This window comes from Lates calcarifer, linkage group LG17 (assembly GCF_001640805.2).
Source record: "Lates calcarifer isolate ASB-BC8 linkage group LG17, TLL_Latcal_v3, whole genome shotgun sequence".
NCBI classification, from domain to species: domain Eukaryota; kingdom Metazoa; phylum Chordata; class Actinopteri; family Centropomidae; genus Lates; species Lates calcarifer.
Genome location: NC_066849.1, coordinates 1188404 through 1206432, shown reverse-complemented (window position 1 = coordinate 1206432; position 18029 = coordinate 1188404). Strand labels below are relative to the sequence as shown.

Genomic DNA, 18029 nt, shown 5'->3' with positions numbered 1-18029 from the left:
TACAGGTTTTTCAGACACAGTTCCGTCTGCCAGCAGCCCACAGGTTCATTTCCTACTTTCAGCCTTGTTCTATATTGGGTGAACATCCCTCACTGTTTCCATTCTCTCCCACTTGTTACTGATCCAGTCTCAGTTTTGGGAACCAGTGCACTTTGAGCTGACAAAGAAAGATGTCAAAGATGTCATGGCATTAGTTTCCCTCTGGTGTCTACAGGTGACATAAGAGCTTGACTGTCATGAAAAAGACAGTGGCTTTATGCACAGCAGGGTGGCAAAAGGCTTTAAGTGGTGAGACAAGAAGAATGGATGCATGTATTACAGCTGTTGTGTATGTTTTGAGGATGTCCATAAATAATCTGAAAAATGCTTGAAATTGACTAAATTATGCAAAATAAACAATGTGTTTAATTGATTGTCTAATGTATATATGTAATTGTTTTTGTGAACCCAGTGTTATTCATGTAAGAGAGATGGGTGTTTTCAAACGCCTTGATATTGTATAGACATTGTTACTTTACCTTACTGACCCATTGTTGACACATTGAAAACATGGACTAACTCACCAATTAATTCATGCTCCTGCATTAACAGCAGTAACACCACCTTTGGTTCTCCTGGTATGAGAAGTCAAACTGTGCTGTGAAAAAGGTCTGTTATAGGACAGTGGTGAATGTAGAAATGTATTGGCACAAGAACAGAAGAGTCATTAACCAGTGGACTTTGACAGCCATATCTGTTTTTCTAACATTAGCCACAATATGCTACTGGTCATCCCAGACCGAGTAAGTATGTACAGTTTGTTTTATGAATGGAAGGTTTTACTGCATTTTTTTCCCCTGGTCTTCTTTCAAAGAACCATTCTCCCAGACTGCATTACATGTATCTATGCAATGTAGTCTGGGAGACTGGGTTTGGTTTTCAAACTGTATCCATGGCGACGGGTGCTGTAAAATGTCTAAATCTTCATTTTATGATAAACATTACAGAGTGATGAGTCAAGCACTGGTTAGCTGACCTGGGTAGCACTGTCAATATATTATTGGAAGGCCTATTCACTACCTGCACATTATAATGCAAACATCCACAAAGTGTGTTAAGGATAGTAGCTGCTCGTCACAGCACAAAAGACAGCATGCTGTGACAGTGCACAGGTAAATAATGATAAATAAGGCGATACTGATTTTCATAGTCGACTTTACCATAATTTAATGAATGCAGCAGATAGCACTTCAATAAATACAGGCGCTGTTCTTTATAAATAACTACTGTGAATGTGTATATGTAATGTGTGTCTTATTTGATTTCTGTAGCATAGCAAAGGTCTGAGAAACCATGATCTTTTTGATAGATGTAGTATCTCTTCAGTCCTCCCTTCCATCCATCTGTCTGTGTGTCTGTATGTCTGCCTAGTCCCACCTCATGTCATCTCTCCATCAGGGCAGCCTCCTCACCAAACCTCGTTGCAAGCCGTTTCCAGATGCCACCCAAGTATCTGACTGTGCGGTATGTCCCAGCCATTCTCAAGGGAGGGGTGTCTCATTACAATCAGGCTTCACCCCTCCCCGCTGCTCTGCTTGCTGACGTCAGTCCTGGTCTCTTCCTTTCCAAATCTACATGCCTGTCTTTGTCTCTTGGGAATGAGTGGGTGTCAGTCTGCTTTCATTTCTGTGGGAGCCACAGTTGCCACACGTATAGCTTTGTTGTAAACTAAGTATCAGGTGTAGCTGGATGGAGGGTCTCAAAGACTGGTTTTACATGCCCATCTGTGAGGCATTTTAAAAGAATCATCTTTTTTAGAGGTTCAGGGTTTGAGGTCTGAGTCAAGCTCTCCTGTGATTACCTTTTCCTCTTTGACTTTGGACAGGCTGTCCATCTCCATGCTTGCTGGTTTGGGTGTCGTGGGTGTCTCAGCTTGTGATTTTCTAAGTGTCCGTGTAACCACTGTTGTCCCCATCTGCCCTTTCTCTGACAGTATTTCCTCTTGCATCTTTAGTTGTAGGAGATTGACTAGAGCTAGGACTTTCTTCCAGGCCTTTGGATTTTCTAGCACTGAACTGGTTCAGATCCCACTGAAGTGATAGAAATTGCTTTGTGTTATTGACTGCATTAAGCAAAAAAAAAAAAAAAAAAAAAAAAAAAAAAAAAATGGTGTGCAGTTCCCCATTTGTCAGTCTCTTCTGTTTATATTCTACATTCTCTTACTACCTTAAATTAGACATAGGTACTGAGTGCAAGTCAGTGACTGTATGTGCAAAGAAAGAGGACAGATGAGAGTCAGTGTTCACCTTAAATCCTGTAGCTACCAGAAAACACTGAGGTCATGTCCTCTGTAGTTTTCTGGAGATCTGAGGACTGTAATGTGGAGGGAGCTACATTTTATAATTAAAGGCATACTATTTAGGTGCTGTTTATAGGCTGATGCCAGTATTTTTAGATTTAATATTCTATACATGATATGAATCATCTCACAATTTATGGAAAACAGATTTCACATTCTGATCACACCATTTAACATGAGAAAAATCACATACAGACGTGTGGTTGTCAGGTATCACATGCTCAATTGCAATGATACAAGCAACATAATATTTTCAGATTGTTCATGTGTTACAGACATTGTGAACAAATCAATGAGACATTTAAAATAACATCTGCACCATTGTTGTCCCTGGTCTCTTCATAGTCCATCATCCATTTATCAAACATGAAAACTGGCATCAAATGTGTGACCTAACGTTTGAAATGATGTGCTAAAAGAACTAGGAAATATAAACATGTGAAAAGCAGTGGATCAGAGCCAAACACAGTCACATACAGGCATATGTGGTTTTTGGACATTTCGCATGTGAAATGCGAATACATTACATTGTTTGTAATGCATGTCATATTTCACAACTTGGACTCATGACCTCAATATTTCTAAAATCCTGGCTGCAGCCCTCATCCTACTATCACCTTACAATATGGAGAGAATTCAAACATTTGTGTCTGAGACCGGGAGAGGTAGTTTGAAGAGCAACACATTATTCTGGGTCTCAGCTACAAGCTACTTGTTTGTGAAATACTAAAAGAAACTTACTACTCTCCACCAAGGTTGCTCCATGTTTGTATGTGTTTAAATACATGTTTAATTAATTTCTGTTTTTAAGGACAGAACAACCTCAAAGTGAAATGTCAGTGGATGTCATCATTTTTGAACTTTTCCTATCATGACTCTTCTTGTCTGTTTTCAATCAACTTGCTCTGCGTCTTCTCTTCTTCCTGAACAACCTCATGATTACAGCTTCTCCCGTCAATGTAGCCACTGTCATTAATTTCTCTTCCACTGTGTGAGGTTGACAGGAGAGGAGCTGCAGCCCCGCCTCTCGCCCTAACAATTTGTTCTTTTCAAAGTTACATAGGGTCTTTAATTAGCTAGAGGATGAAACGTCTGGAATTACAGGTTAGGAAATAATAAATGCTGGCTAGAGAGTCGAGAGGACACACACACAGGAAATGAACTACCTCTGAGCTAAAGAGATCTCTGTAGTCCCAGTGGCTTCCTGGCTCCATAGATAGCAGGGTAAGAGGTCACACTTAATTTGTCTTTCTGACTGCGGGGACATCACCAGGGAGAGAAAAGTTAATGTTCATCTTTTCATGCCTCTGTACAACAAGAATATTCTTATTTCCTGTCTCTGTGGTGATGAAAGTCTTCTGCCCTTTTCGTGGTTTCTGGATAAGTGTTAAGGCTGGAATATGTAAGGAAAAGCTCCAGAAACTGACACAGAGAAAAGGTTTTCTTTAGCTGTCTTGCCTCTTTGATTTGATAAACCCCATTTGTGTATGTTCCAGGCAAATGGTCCAGATAAAAGTAAATGCAGGAGTAGCACTTTGCTCTCCCTGTACACTCTTATTATGCTGTCATTAATTGCACACTGTAGCCTTTCACTGCAGCCATTCGCATTTGCAATTAACGCTTTTGTCAGCCCCCTTTTGATGTTGGATTTAATTAAATAAGATACTGTTACGAATCTGATTCATATCAAAGTTGCATACAGAAGGCTCCCACCTAAGAAGCAAAGGGAGTCACTGAGCAGCAGGACCCTAAGGTGCACAGCTCAAAGCAGGAAGCAGCTGGAACAAGAGGGTGTTCCCTTCAAATGCAAAGCAGGGTCACTAATGGATGATTACACAGATAACCATTCAGAGACAGCAGTAACTGCCAGATTGTGTTCATTTCACAGAGGGATGCTCATGAAAACTGCCCGACTTGAGTTTGGAGTTAGAGTGTCCTTCTGCAGCTGTGAAAATACTCATTTGTTTGGACTTGTTTGGTACACTGGTAATGACTGTGTCCACTGCTCTGTTCTAGCTCTCCATGCTCTTCACTGAGGAGTGTGATAAGGTACGGGACCTGATGCATGTTCACTCCTTCAGCTATGACTTCCATCTGCGAGTGGTTCACCAGTACTTGGTTGGCTGCCACATGACGCTACGCCAGGGCTACCAGCTCACCGACTTCCTGGATGACTTCATCTCCCATCACCCAGACATTCCCAAGTTTGGCCGTAACCATGTCTTCCAAGGTGACTTTGGTATAAATCCAGATCATTCAGATTCAACCAGCAACAGTCACAGAAGATTTGCTCTGGAAAGAGGAAGCTATCATCCAAATGACTACATCAGAATACCACGTCATTAACTCAGTGGATAAAGAGGGAAAGTTAGTGATTGGTGTCGTAAACCGCTGTACACATACGCTTTTCTAATTAAATTGCTTAACAAATACTGAATTGAACCCATTTCACAAATAGTCACTTAAACTAGCCTTCCTAAATTACTGCTTTATGTGAGGTTTTGGCCATTCACACTGGCTGTTCTACAGGATAAGAATATTATCACCAGCAAGTGGGTAACAGAGAAAGTGGAAGTTACTGTTCTTCAACCCTCTTAATTACAGATATAGCCCTGGTCTCCTTTGAAAGGTAACTCTCAGTCAGAATCAGTGTAAGATACTAAACCAAAGTTTCAAAGGCATGATCATAGTCATCATGTCAGTGTTTTTCCTTCACCTATTATTCTTTGGTATAAAATGAAAATTCAAGGCCTGTAGTTTAGTATGGAAAACTCTTCTGAGCCCATAAATCCCAAATCCTAAAACACTAATAGCTTTCAAACAGTGTATAATATGTAAATGTAGAGTGAGGATCCGATACTGACCAAAACACAGCTAAAGTAGTGCTACTGAGGCCAAAGTGTCCCACAGATGAGACGGTGTTTTTAAAAATATCAAGGCATGTCTAGTATTAGTTTTGCATTTAAACTCGTTGTTGTTCTGTGGCTTTGTCCAAGACTGTTGGCACCACTGACGCTATAATAATGTTTTTCTACTTGAGACCATTTTGTCTTGTTTGTGTTTGGGAGTAAAATTTGTTACACAGCAGTAGCTTTAGTTTGGGATGTATACAGACATGTTTAACTTAATTCATTTAAACAAAATAACTGCTCGACACATAAGTGTTGATGAAGAATGTGAGAAAAGAGGGCCAACTTCAAATACTCAACACTTTTTCCTTGTGTACATCAGGGAGCTTCTCCATCTCCACTGGAATGATAACAGCTCACCAGCTCTACAACTACATTACTGACCATGCCAGCACCTATGGCATGAAGCCGCTGCGCATGTCCAAGACTGCAGTCACCACTGACAACAAGAAAGGGACATCTGACCTGCATGAGTACGCTCTAGTGGCTCTGTGGAACAGGTACAAATGCTTTGGAATCTCAGAACGCATCTTGTCTCCTACACAAGCTGCCTCATTTCAACCTTCTTCTTTTCTCTCCTGCTTTAGTTCGGGTTCTTACAAGGATCTGGAGGGCCTGCACCACCATGATGACTTTGACGTGTCCCTGGTGGTGTGCCATAACGCCGTTCCATTTGAAGAGCAGTCAGACGGGGAGAGGCATTTGCTGAGGTGAGAAGATATGAAAGAAGAGATTAAAGAAGACTGACAGTGTATGAAGAATAACATATAATAATGATACTAATTGCTGAGACATCACTACTGTCAAACTCTTACCAGACACTGTTTTACACTGTTTTCATCATTTTTGCATAGGTTTGCTTTAAAAGAATAACAGACCATTACAACCAGTTCATCATTAGGTATTGATTTACTACAAATTGTTGTTATTTTTCAGCCAACACATACAGCGGTACAGATCTGTCTGTGATAAGCTAAATGGGCTAATGTGTTGGTCAGGTTCTAATCTCTATTCTGCAATAGGAATGAATGCCTCTCTAAATCCTCCCATACCTGTATGTGTAGGTTGCGGTTCTATGTGATCATGACCAGTCAGAGAGAGCTCTTCCCCCGCCTCACTGCTGACATGCGCCGTTTCAAGAAGCTACCGCAGATCCACCGTGATCCTGGTGAGCTGGGTGGGCGGCTTCCTCCGGATCGAGCAGAGGCCTGTGGGTCACGTGGCACCGAGCAGGACCTCTGGGAGGAAACATCATCTGAAGCTGCAGCCGCCTCTGCCCCCAGTGACGGGAATGAGTTTTATCCTCTGGCAAGGGGTGGAGCAGAAGCTCAGGGACTGCTCTACCCTTCCCCTCTGTTCCCTCTGCTCAACAACGAGGTGGCGTCAGCCCGCAGACAGATCCAGGTCAGCGTGGAGCAGGCCATGGGTCACTGCCGCAGGGATAACTTGTGGAGGAGACTGTTCCATGGAGAGCACTTGGCTCTGGACAAACTGAAGCTGACTAAGCTGTCGTTCAGTGAACTGGAGGAGCTACTGGAGGCTGTGCAGAGCCGCTCAGTGGGGGAGATCGACCCGCAGCTAGTAAGACTCCCACTAAGGGCTCTCATTTTTCATTCATCCACCATCCTTTTACCTTCTGTCAAAGCCAGGTAAATTGTAATAGAATAATTTGGTTTATTACAACCTCAGCCTTATTTACTTTGTTTTAGCCATCATTGCTGTGTGTTGTTAAAACACTTTATTCACCATGTTTATTGCTGACATCTGGAAGTGACATCTCTATAAAGAATAGGATATGAATATATACAGATAGAGAAGGAGAGAGGAGCTCAGTGCATCATGTCTAGGCCTATAGCAGCATAACTAAGGTCATGGTTCAAGCCTGAGCCAACCCTAACTATAAGCTTTATCAAAGAGGAAAGTTTTAAGCCGACTCTTAAAGGTACAGAGGGTGTTTCTGCCTCCTGGACCCAAAACTGGGAGAAGGTTCCACAGTCAGAGGCAGCCTGACAACTGAAGGCTCTGACTCCCATTCTACTCCTGGAAACTCTGGTAACCACCAGTAAACCAGCATTCTGGGAGAACAGGGTTCTAGTGGGATTGTAGGGGAATATACACTCTTTAAGGTACAATGATGCCTGACTGTTCAGGGCTTTGTAGGTGAGGAGGAGGATTTTCAATTCTATCCTGGATTGACTGGAGCCAATGTAGAGAAGCTAACACAGGAGAAATATGGTCTCTGTTTCTAGTTCCTGTCAGTAATCATGCTGCAGCATTTTGAATCAGCTGCAGAGTCTTTAGAGACTTGTTGGGGCAGCCTGATAATAATGAATTACAGTAGTCCAGCCTAGAAGTAACAAATGCATGGACTAGTTTTTCTGCATCCTTTTTGAGACAGAAAATATCCTGATCAAAGTTTCATCAGGCTTCATACTGACAAATATAGCAAATAAACTGTCAGGTGAATAGCACTGGTCCAAGCACAGAACCTGGTGGAACTGGAACATGGAGTTGTTAAAATATACAAACTGAAGCCTATCAGATAGATAGGACTTAAACCTAGTTAAAAGAACGTGATGGTCAATCATATCAAAAGCACCTCATCTTTTGTCTGATGTGCTAAGAGGTCATTAGTAACTTTCACTAGTGCTGTGTCTGTGCTATGATGCAGTAAATCCTGACTGAAAATCCTTGAATAAACTGTTGGATCTTAGAAAGAAAGGGGAGGTTAGGTTAGATCTGTGAGAGTGGGCTTTTTAACAAGACGTTTGATTACATTTACTTTAAACTAGAGCATGGTTAAAACACTGAGTGAGGTTTTTACACACTGAGAGAGGCCAATAGAGTCCAGTGCTGAGATAAACGTACAGCTAAGGCTGTTATTGTTGATGTCCACATTAATATTAAAATCACCACCCACCTGTAGAGCAGTGTGAGTATTTGGATTTTTATTATTATTATTATTATTATTTTATGTACTTTGAGTGAATTGACCTTCTCAAGACAGTTTCTCTGCCCAGCTCTGATAAAAATATAAATATTCTAAAAATAAGAGCACCAGTCAGTGCTCCACCACTCGTCTGTAGCCCCAAAGAAAGAAAGACCACAGAGCTGAGTCAGCACTTTAGACAGAAACTGGGGTATTGTGTTGACTTTATGTTGTGTAGGCCTGAAACATACTTAGTTTAAATACTCTACAGTCAAATGTCATTAGTAGATACAGAATCTTAACTGATGATATCTGCAGGTAGCACAGAGTGTCACAATGTTAGCACAGACTTTATTAATTAAACAGGAAGCTCAGCCATTAGAAAATATTTTCCATTAATCAGCTGTAATGTTTTACCTGAACTGAAATCAAACACTCTCCTCAGATGAAGTTTATGATGAATGAATGGCACATTGTTACAATGGAAATGTGTGACATGTTGCTGCAGGACTGTTTCCTGACCATGAGTCCAGCCTGGTACCAGAGTCTGATCAAAGTCCTGCTGAACCGCTTCCCTCAGAGCTGCAGACACTTTGACGACAATGGCATCCAGTACCTGGTGAGAGGATGCTCTTTGTTTCCATTGTCTTTCTATAGGAGAGGAACTGGTATTGTGGGAATTGGCAACAATAGGAAAATGTAGACTAACTCTAAATATGTGTATCTAAATATATACTTTATCAACAATAGGTAACCAACTCGACAGTATACAGTATTTGAGTTATCCTGGACACTCCCTTGTTTGTGTTTTGAGAAACACTGTAGTTGTGAGTAAAAGAAAAATTTCAAAGAGGAATGAATGGGAAAAATACCAGAGCCTTTGCTACTGTTTAGTTCATCCTGTCAGTATTTTAACATTTGACCTGTCACTGAAGAGAAAGGGGCTTTTAATGTGTAGCATCATGAAGAAGAGTGAAAGGATGAATCTCTGTTTAAAAATGTTCAGTCTATGTTTGTGTCCTGCTTCAGGCTGTTCTGAACCAGAAGTTTACAGACTGCTTTGTTTTGGTCTTTCTGGACGCCCAAGCTGGAAAAACAGTACGTTATTACACTTATATGATTTATATTATTATGTTGTAGTTGTGCATAAACCTTAGCAATGCATGTTCCTCCTCCTACAGAGTCTAAAGGTGGTGTTTCGAGAGCCGCTGCCGTGTCAGCCGCAGGCCAGCAGCAGCCCTCCTCCTCAGCTGGTGTCCATGTATCATCACCTGGAGTCTGTCATCAACACTGCGTGCTATAACCTCTGGACGGGACTCTTGTAGAGCTGATCAGTGCTGGACCTGCCTCAGCACACGTCCATGTGCTTCTTGTCAGTATGCTCTCCCTGCAGCTACGCCTCTCACTGTGGATAGTGATGTGTCTGTATTTATGCAGTGCCCTATCAGTACACATGATGCATACAGTAGATGTTTTTCCAGGTCAGAGAATTGACACCTGACCCAAAAAAGATCAAAGATTCAAATAGCAAACTGGCCCTGGGAAAAATGGTTGATCATTACTGCTTTCTAATGCATTGCTCCTGTCTTGTTATATGTTCCAAGCTGGTGCATCAGTTAGCTCTCCCAGTCTGAAAACAAACTGCCCCCAAACTGGTGTGTCAGCCTTCTCTCTCTGATGTACATTCTTTTAAATATGCATTCATGTGTGCATGAGAGCCACCTCACCCTGTAGAGCAGAAATTAGTGCTGCATATCCACAAAATGGAATTAACCCCAGAAAGGAAGGCAGCAGTAATACCCTCTGTCTGTCTGTCTGTCTGTCTGTCACCATGGTGAGATTGTATTAAGTTGGAGTACAGGAACAAATTCCTGAGCCCACCCTGATCAGACCCTGATCCTCAGTGGATAGGTTTAATCCTCCAGGTACACAGAGCATGTAGCTGCAGCATCAACAGTGCGCCACGATAACACTACTCCCACTGCAGCTGTGCCAATGCTGGGTTAAAAAGCAAGTACGTCACAAGTATTAGAGAAGCTTAATGTATGTCTTGATAATGGAAAAAGGATATTTTCCTTTGTGCACATATGAAGTAAAACTGGCTTTAGTGAAGTTCCTGGAGCGAGGCTGACAGGGTTCCCACTGTGTATTACAGTGGGGACCAAACACCTCTGTTAACATCAGGAGAAACAAATACACAATTATGACACATTATATCCAGCTTCAAAGGGAAATAAGTAAAGCTGCTACCTGAAACTCACGGTGTACGCTCTGTTAACACTAGATGATATAATGATACTAGATGATATAATCTGCCTTTGTGCCCCACCAGAACTCACAGCTTCCATATCCTCACTGTACAGAGCTACTGAGCAGTCACAGTACAGTGAACAAAAACACTGAACCCCTGCTTGGTTTTGACCTTTGGCACTTCCAATAAAGTTTATTCCAATGAAACAATGTCCTCAAAAAATGTTGACAAGAAACAAAGGCAGCTTGTCAGCTACGAAAGGAGGGATTCAGCTTAGCAAGGGACAAGTTTGCTTCACAGTAATCAATCAGGGCAGCACATCACAACGTTGGAGGGGATTAATGAGTTTTTATAAGCTAGGAAAGTAGGAGTGAATGAAGTGTTCAGGGATGAGGTCAGTTTGAAGACCTCAAGCACAGAGCTTTTTACTGAGAGACACTGACTGCTCATTCTGATCAGATAGAGACATTTTGGAAGGCAGAGATTAGTCTGTCTCTCTGAGATCCTGTCATGATCAGAATGCTTCCAGGCTGGAGGAAGGTCCTGCTGTGCTGTGCCACACACTCTGATCTGATGGATAAGGAAACATTTAGGCCTCTACCAGTGGAGAAGACACTGCTGTATTTATTTTTTTCTTATCTGTGACTGAGAGACATTGTAAATGTACATCATCAGTTTGGATTTACTCTGATGCTTCATGCTGAAATGCATCATCAGTCAGTCATAAGCAACCAACAACAAACACCTGTGGCTATAAAATGCATACGTTTCATACTCTGCAGCATTAGTAGGTCTGAGTTACCTTGGATCTTGTGCCTTCTGACAGCACAGAGTGAGACTGAGAAGTCAGAGCAGAATGGGAAGCTTTTATGTGTAGATTTCCAGACCTGCTACCCACATATACCCCACTGCCATGTCTGCTGCCCTTAAGTGCCTTTCTCTGTTTAATTTTTTTCCTTTTTTTTAAAGTCTCAAACCTTTGAAGCGATACTGTTGTCATTCCATCAGCTCTGCACAGAAGATCTTTGGAAACACCCTCCTGTTCTGCAGTGAAAGTGCCTCCGTCAGTTTGGATAAATTGCCTTCTATAAGCCAGAAAATGGGTCATATTAACTTTGATGATTTGCATAATAGCATGCCACATGACATCAGCACCGAGTGTTTCCAAACCTCGTTTAGGGTGATGAGTTTGACTTGTGTGTTCTGAAACTGTGAGACTGGTCATACCTCTGATTACAAGAGGGCATGAAGCCAGCCTCACACAGGAGTGTGTGAAGGCTTGATATCCACTGCAGTACCTTTGTTAATGACTTCAGGCCTTACATTTCTGCACGTTCTCAGTGGAAGGAAACCAGATACATGTTCCATGTTTGGATGTAAAATGAAGAAATGCTGAGCAAAGCAGCGCTCTCAGAGAACTCAGTCTGAATGTTAAACACTGGATATTCATCATGAAAAATGTGAAGTGTAACAAGTGAGTCTTTAACATTTTGACACTGTAATATAAACACTGCACTGTCTCGAACTGTATAATGTATATTATGTATATACAGAACACTTTATACAGTATGTGAAACGCAAAATAAACCAGTAAGATGAATGAGAATGTGATGAATCATTTTTGCATACATCCATCATCTGTATCTGCATCTGCTAATTATGTTACCGTACATTAATTCCAAAGTAAAGTCTACTGGCCAGGCAGGGCCAAACACTGACGACCATGTGCAATGAGCTGCAGACCACTGCAGAGCTGTAGACTTGTCTGCCTGCTTTGTATGACTAAACTTGACCTGATGGCAAAAGAAAGCTGAGAGGACCAGATTTGTTGACCCACAAATATTAGAGACTGTAAACTGTCATGAACAATGAACATAAACAGGATGTGCACACTTTTCATTTGCAGCTGCTGGCACCAGAATAAAATGGAGAGAATGCTAGCAGCTTAACAGTCCCCCCATCACATATTATTTAAATGTTCTATTTCTATTTCATATTTAAATTTCCATGATTCAGCGTCTCAGTGTTTATAGAAAAAAAATAAACAATTAAAAAAAATAAAATAAAATAAAACCAGGAATCACTGAATCTTTTTGAATTAAATTTGATCTAAACCTTTGAGTCATTGAGCAGTTGAACAAATTCTACAATGAAAATGAAACATTGTGTGGACAGTTTGTCCCAACACTGTTGCAGAAGTTCACATACATGCGTTGCACTTGTTGCTTTGCTCTCCGCTTCTGTCCACTTCAGCCCAAATCAGCTGTGTGGGGTTGAAGTCTGGAGACTGTGCTGCTCCTCCATCATGTGAAGCCTCCATCTGGTTCTCTTCTTCTAATGTTTTGGTTCATTATCTTGCTGTGGGACAAACTTTGTCTGTCACCATTCCAACAACACAGTGTTGTCCTAATATTGCATCAGAGGGTTCCAACACTGCCTTTGTACAGACAGAGGGTTTGTAATTATTCAACAAAAGTTGTAGCACCTTTAGGAATTATTAGCATCAACCTTCAAGGCTTCATTTATTTCCACTGCTGTTCAACCTTTGACCAGAGGTGTATATATGAATCTCATCCTTTTATTACCTTATTTTAATGATGATAATGTGAACAACCCCAATCTATTTTCACTAATAACACACAAATCATTGTAATGTTCATGTCCATACTGAAAACATTATTCAAACACTCAGTGTAGGTTGGAGAAAGCATGTGAACCCCTCGGCTAATGACATTAACAAAAGCTAACTGGAGTCAGGAGTTAACAAATCTGGAGTCCAGTCAGTGAATCCAGATCAGAGGTGTAGGTCAGATCTACTCTGACTTATTTTTGAGTTTACTATTGACAGAAGCATCTGCTGATGTGAACCATGCTTCACACAAAAGACCCCAGAAGACTTGGGATCAAGAATAGCTGATTAGTATAATACTGAAAGTGTTACAGAGTCACCTCAGAGTTCAGATATTCATCAGTCCACAGTCAGACAAACTGTCTATAGATGGAGATTATTTAGTTCTGCTGTTACTCTCCTTAGAAGAGGACGCCCAGCTAAGACGACTCCAAAGACAAATGGAACACGGAGCAATGAATTCTCAACGTTCTCAGTGTATCTTCCAGGATGATGTCAGGCTGTGTGTCCAGCTGAAGATCAGCAGGACAATGAGCCTAAACATCAAAGTAAATCTACTACACAACGACTTCAGACAAAGAAAATCCACCTTTTGTTGTTGGTCCAGTCACAGTGCAGACCTGAACCCAACAGAGCTGCTGTGGACTGAGCTCAGAGAAACGTTTACCCCAAACATCCTGAGAATATGATCAGCTCTGTAGGAAGAATGGCCCAAACTTCCTCCTGAACATTGTGCAGCTCTGATCAGCAGATACTGCAAGAGCTGGACTCCAAGGGTTCACTTAGTTTTCCCACCACGACTGTTCATGTTGAATGAGTGTGTTCAGTAAATACATGACCAATTCTAACTGTTAGCAGCTGAAGCACATTGTGTTTGTCTGTGGTTATGATTTAGATGAGGATCAGGTCTCAGTTAATGCAGAAACCCAGGTCATTTAAAGGTCTCACTGACTTTTTCCCATTAATGAAACAGGTTCACAGGTGGTTGAGTCACCCGTGCTCATCACTTGTTGTGTGTCCAGTAATCTTTGATCCAACCCAGACCATCAGTTGTGTTTCCTGAAGTGAAGAGAGATGATTATTAAAATGTTTTTTCCCCTAAATTAATACAACTGAAAGAGCACTCACCTAGTGGCTTGTATTCACATCCAATGTATCCCTGGTAGTCATGGTTTTCCAGTGTGTTGAACAGGAAGTTGTAGTTCAGCTCTCCGGCACTGTCAGGCTCATTCCTGCCTGGAACCTGAGCAATCTGAACATGACCTGAGAAACACAGCACTTCTTCTTTAACTGCTGCATACTGTGTTTTTCATCTTTATCATCTCCAGGGGTTTGACTGAGCATGCTCTTTAGTCAACAACACTCTACTTCACACCATTACAGCTGCACAAGTTTATCTTCAGTAGCTGTATAAAGAAACACAATCTGGTACTGCCATTCTATGCCTTCTCCAGCTGAAGGCATTTCCACACAAGTGAGAATTCAGCATCAAAACAAACTGGTGGTATAGATGATTGTTGCAAATCATCTTTTTTGTGCTATGAAAAAGAAACTTATGGAAACACAGACAGTGGAAATTTCATTATAGAACCTAATACTCTTTCCAGCTGTTTTTAAAAACAGTGCAGAATACCACTCACACACGCCCACCCCACCCCCATAGTTTAGTATGTGGATAACCTACCACATTTCCATAAAAATCTAGTGACTTATTTATGCAAACTGCTCCAATAACATTCAGGTGGTGTGAGGGGGAATCATACTGGACTTTTTTTTTAGAGGGGCGAGAGGGCAGCCTTGAGATATGAAACCTTGGCAGTCACCAAGCTGAAGGATTTGAGTAACATCTTTAACATTTTTATCATACTGTGATTTCAACTATTTTTTCCTGGTGTAACAGCTGTATTATCTGTATCAGTGGGCTGTAGATTTTTCATGTTTATCACGTCTTACTCACCAATTATGGGAAAATACTTGTGTATGTTTTTGTGTCAGGTTTCCATCCATTATTTGCCAGTGAAAGATGTCCTGAAACAGTTCAAAGATTTGTTTGTTGTCATCATCATGGATTTTTTTGCTCTTTTATTTTCAAGTTCAGACAAATTTCCAAAGCACCCACCATTTGCAGTTTGATGTTTGGCTTCCCGAGCTTCTCCAGGATTCCAGCCGCTATGGACACAAAAACAAGCATCAGCTGAGACAGAACTCATGGCTGATGCCCAGACATGATGTATATGAGACAGGATGGATGATTTTCTCAGGAGAGGTGGTAGGAAAAGACACACTCATACTGTACAGCATCAAATCTGCAGAGCACAATTGTACAACATGACACACCTGGTTCTGTCTGAATCCATTTCAATTTAAGAGCATTTAGGGAAAGTTGAAGGAAGAGTCAATAACAGTATGTCCCATGTACTTCAGACATCAGACTTCTATCAAACCTTCAACCTGACCAACTTTTCATGTCGTCTCAGAAGTGGAAGAACATAATGTCATATCATTGGACAGGTTCAGTTAAACTGACGGTGAGTAGAGCTGGCAGGTGCCAAGATTAAACTTGTTCTTTTATGAAAATTCCTTTCAGTACCAGTGCTGCCTCACATCAGCCTACAATTTACCGTAATTTCCGGACTATAAGCCGCTACTTTTTTCACACGCTTTGAACCTTGCGGCTTAAACAATGATGCGGCTAATTTATAGATTTTTACAGGGCTGACGAGCTTCATGCCGCAAAAACATTTAGACACCTGCAGCTTATAGACAAGTGCGGCCTGTATATGTACTTTTTTTTTTCTTTATAAATTTAGTGGGTGCAGCTTATATTCAGGTGTGCTCAATAGTCCGGAAATTACGGTAAGTGAATTCATACAAGTTAAATTATCTTTGCATATTCACAATTTTATTGATAGTGTACAGTAGAAGGTTTATGTTTGGAGTCAAACAGTCAGCCAGTGGACCTTATCTGAGCCTCCACTTATTTGAATAATTCAAAAATTTGGGATTGTCAAAATTTGGGGATTTTTTGGAAATGTACTGCAGATATGAGAATGACTTCAAATACCACATAAAACATTATCCTGCAAAACTAGCCTTGAGTTACCATCTAATAATCAGCAGCTTCCATGCGCAGAGTGCAGTGGAATACTGAGCCTTGTTAACTGAAAGCTCCTGCTGCTCGAATCAAGACTAAATAAACCCTGTATCTATTTTGCTCAGGAATCCAATCAAATTCAGTTTTTTAAACAAACTACATAGTGATAGTGTTGTCTCAGTGGAACAGTGTCTCACCCTGATGAGGAGAGTCCAGAAAATACCTGGGATCTGTAATCCTTGTGTTGATTGGTTCAATCAAGCCAGTGACTCCTTCCTGTGAGGGACAGAGACATTGTAAAGAGCATCGTGACAGCTGTGGTGGTGGGATTATGGTGCAGAGTGAGTCGCTGTAGCGACAAGTCTGCCGTCCAACATGAGAGGACGATGAAGCAGTGCTGCCCAGACGGTGTTATCTAACCTCGTCAGTCATGTTGAAGGTACTGCCCCAATTAGACCATTCAAGGACAGATAGTCAATCAGTGGAGAAGTAAATGCAACAATGGCCGAGGTGGGCATTTCTGAAACTGCAACAGTGCAGTATTATCTACACAAATGACACATGTACACTCACCAGCCACTTCATCAAGTGCTTTTTAACGCAAATATCTAGTCAGCCAATCACATGGCAGCAACTCAGTACATTGACTGTGGCATTGTTGTTGGTCTGAGTATTTCAGAAAGTGCTGATCTAAGGGGATTTTCCTGCACAGGCTGTACAGAGAATGGTCTGAAAAAGAGCAAATATCCAGTGAGCAGCAGCTCTCTGGGAGAAAGGAGATTGGCCAGGACTGCTTCAAGCTGGTAGGAAGGCAACAGTAACTCAGATAACCACTTGCTACAACCAAGGTCTGCAGAAGATCAGATGATGGACTACAGCAGCAGAAGACCAGACAGGGTGCCACTCCTGTCAACTAAGAACAGGAAACTGAGGCTACAAGTCACACAGACTCACAAACTGGCAGAGAATACTGGAACTTTGCTGGTCTGATGATTCTGGATTGTGACATTTGGATGGTAGGGTCACAACATGAAAGCATGGATCCATCCTGCCCTGTACCAACAGTTCAGGCTGCTGCTGCTGCTGGCTGTAACTTCAGGAATGTCTCCAGCACCTTGATGAATCTATACCACATAGAATTAAGGTGATCTGAGGGTAAAAGGGGGTCCAGCCTGGTACTAGCAAGGTGTACCTAATGAAGAGGCCATTGAGTGTCCGTCTTCAGTAAAGTCTCCCAGCGCTCACGAGTGAAAAAAATTCTACGGGAAGAGTTTACCGTTCTAACTTTCTATTTTAAGCCGTTTAGGAATGTAAACTTTCAGCTGTCTCAGGATGCAGATAATCTGTCTGATGTTAATCCAAAGAAATTCTTCTTTCACTGTTTAAAGACATTTTATTTCTGCCTCCAGCTTTGGTCGTAGATCCTTTGCCTTTCAGCTGTTTCAACAACATGCATTCAGCTCACAGCAGCTCCAGTTTTACATTTTAGCCTCCAACTTTTGCTTCTACAGGCCAACACAGGTCGCAGTGTCTGTTGAGTTGTTTCATAGGTGTGTCTACTGTCTGAAAGGGTTAGTGCACTTTTTAGAGGTGTTGGTAGATATACTTTTAATCTAAGCTGTTTCCCTTTGCTTCCAATCTTCTTACACAGCTAAGGAAGTGCATCCTGTCTTCTCTTGTACTACATTCAATTACTGTAATGTCAGTTGAATCATATTTAAATGTCTTCTCATGTATATTCCTACTTTTTGCAGCAATCTGCAAGTTTCACTCCATTCTGCTGATGTTGTTGGTGTGTTGGACAGAAAACCTACCTAAACATACCTTTGAGAGGATATCAGCAGCATAGTTTAGGTTCTGTATGAAGATGGCCTCCATC

General features: G+C 41.4%; 2 protein-coding genes across 5 annotated transcripts in view; one reads left to right on the top strand and one right to left on the bottom strand.

Annotated features, from left to right (window-relative positions):
* Positions 1-12027, top strand: part of LOC108896974 (SZT2 subunit of KICSTOR complex) — a 95294-nt gene extending 83267 nt beyond the window's left edge. The window contains 8 exon segments of the mRNA XM_051077216.1: positions 1438-1503; positions 4355-4568; positions 5570-5747; positions 5835-5957; positions 6312-6828; positions 8685-8795; positions 9206-9274; positions 9358-12027. Of these exon segments, the coding sequence (XP_050933173.1) occupies positions 1438-1503; positions 4355-4568; positions 5570-5747; positions 5835-5957; positions 6312-6828; positions 8685-8795; positions 9206-9274; positions 9358-9501 (1422 nt within the window). The 3' untranslated portion in view covers positions 9502-12027.
* A 958-nt stretch (positions 12028-12985) lies between these two features.
* LOC108896971 (putative hydroxypyruvate isomerase) overlaps positions 12986-18029 on the bottom strand; it is a 139170-nt gene continuing 134126 nt past the window's right edge. Inside the window, exons 4-8 of one of the 4 annotated variants that reach the window (XM_051077210.1) lie at positions 16348-16426; positions 15176-15225; positions 15014-15084; positions 14185-14319; positions 12986-14115 (exon numbers count right to left, since the gene is read on the bottom strand). In XM_051077210.1, coding sequence (XP_050933167.1) covers positions 14283-14319; positions 15014-15084; positions 15176-15225; positions 16348-16426 — 237 coding nt within the window. In that variant the 3' untranslated portion in view covers positions 12986-14115; positions 14185-14282. The remainder of the gene's footprint in view (positions 14116-14184; positions 14320-15013; positions 15085-15175; positions 15226-16347; positions 16427-18029) is intronic. The other 3 variants (XM_051077209.1, XM_051077212.1, XM_051077215.1) reach the window with 3 other exon arrangements.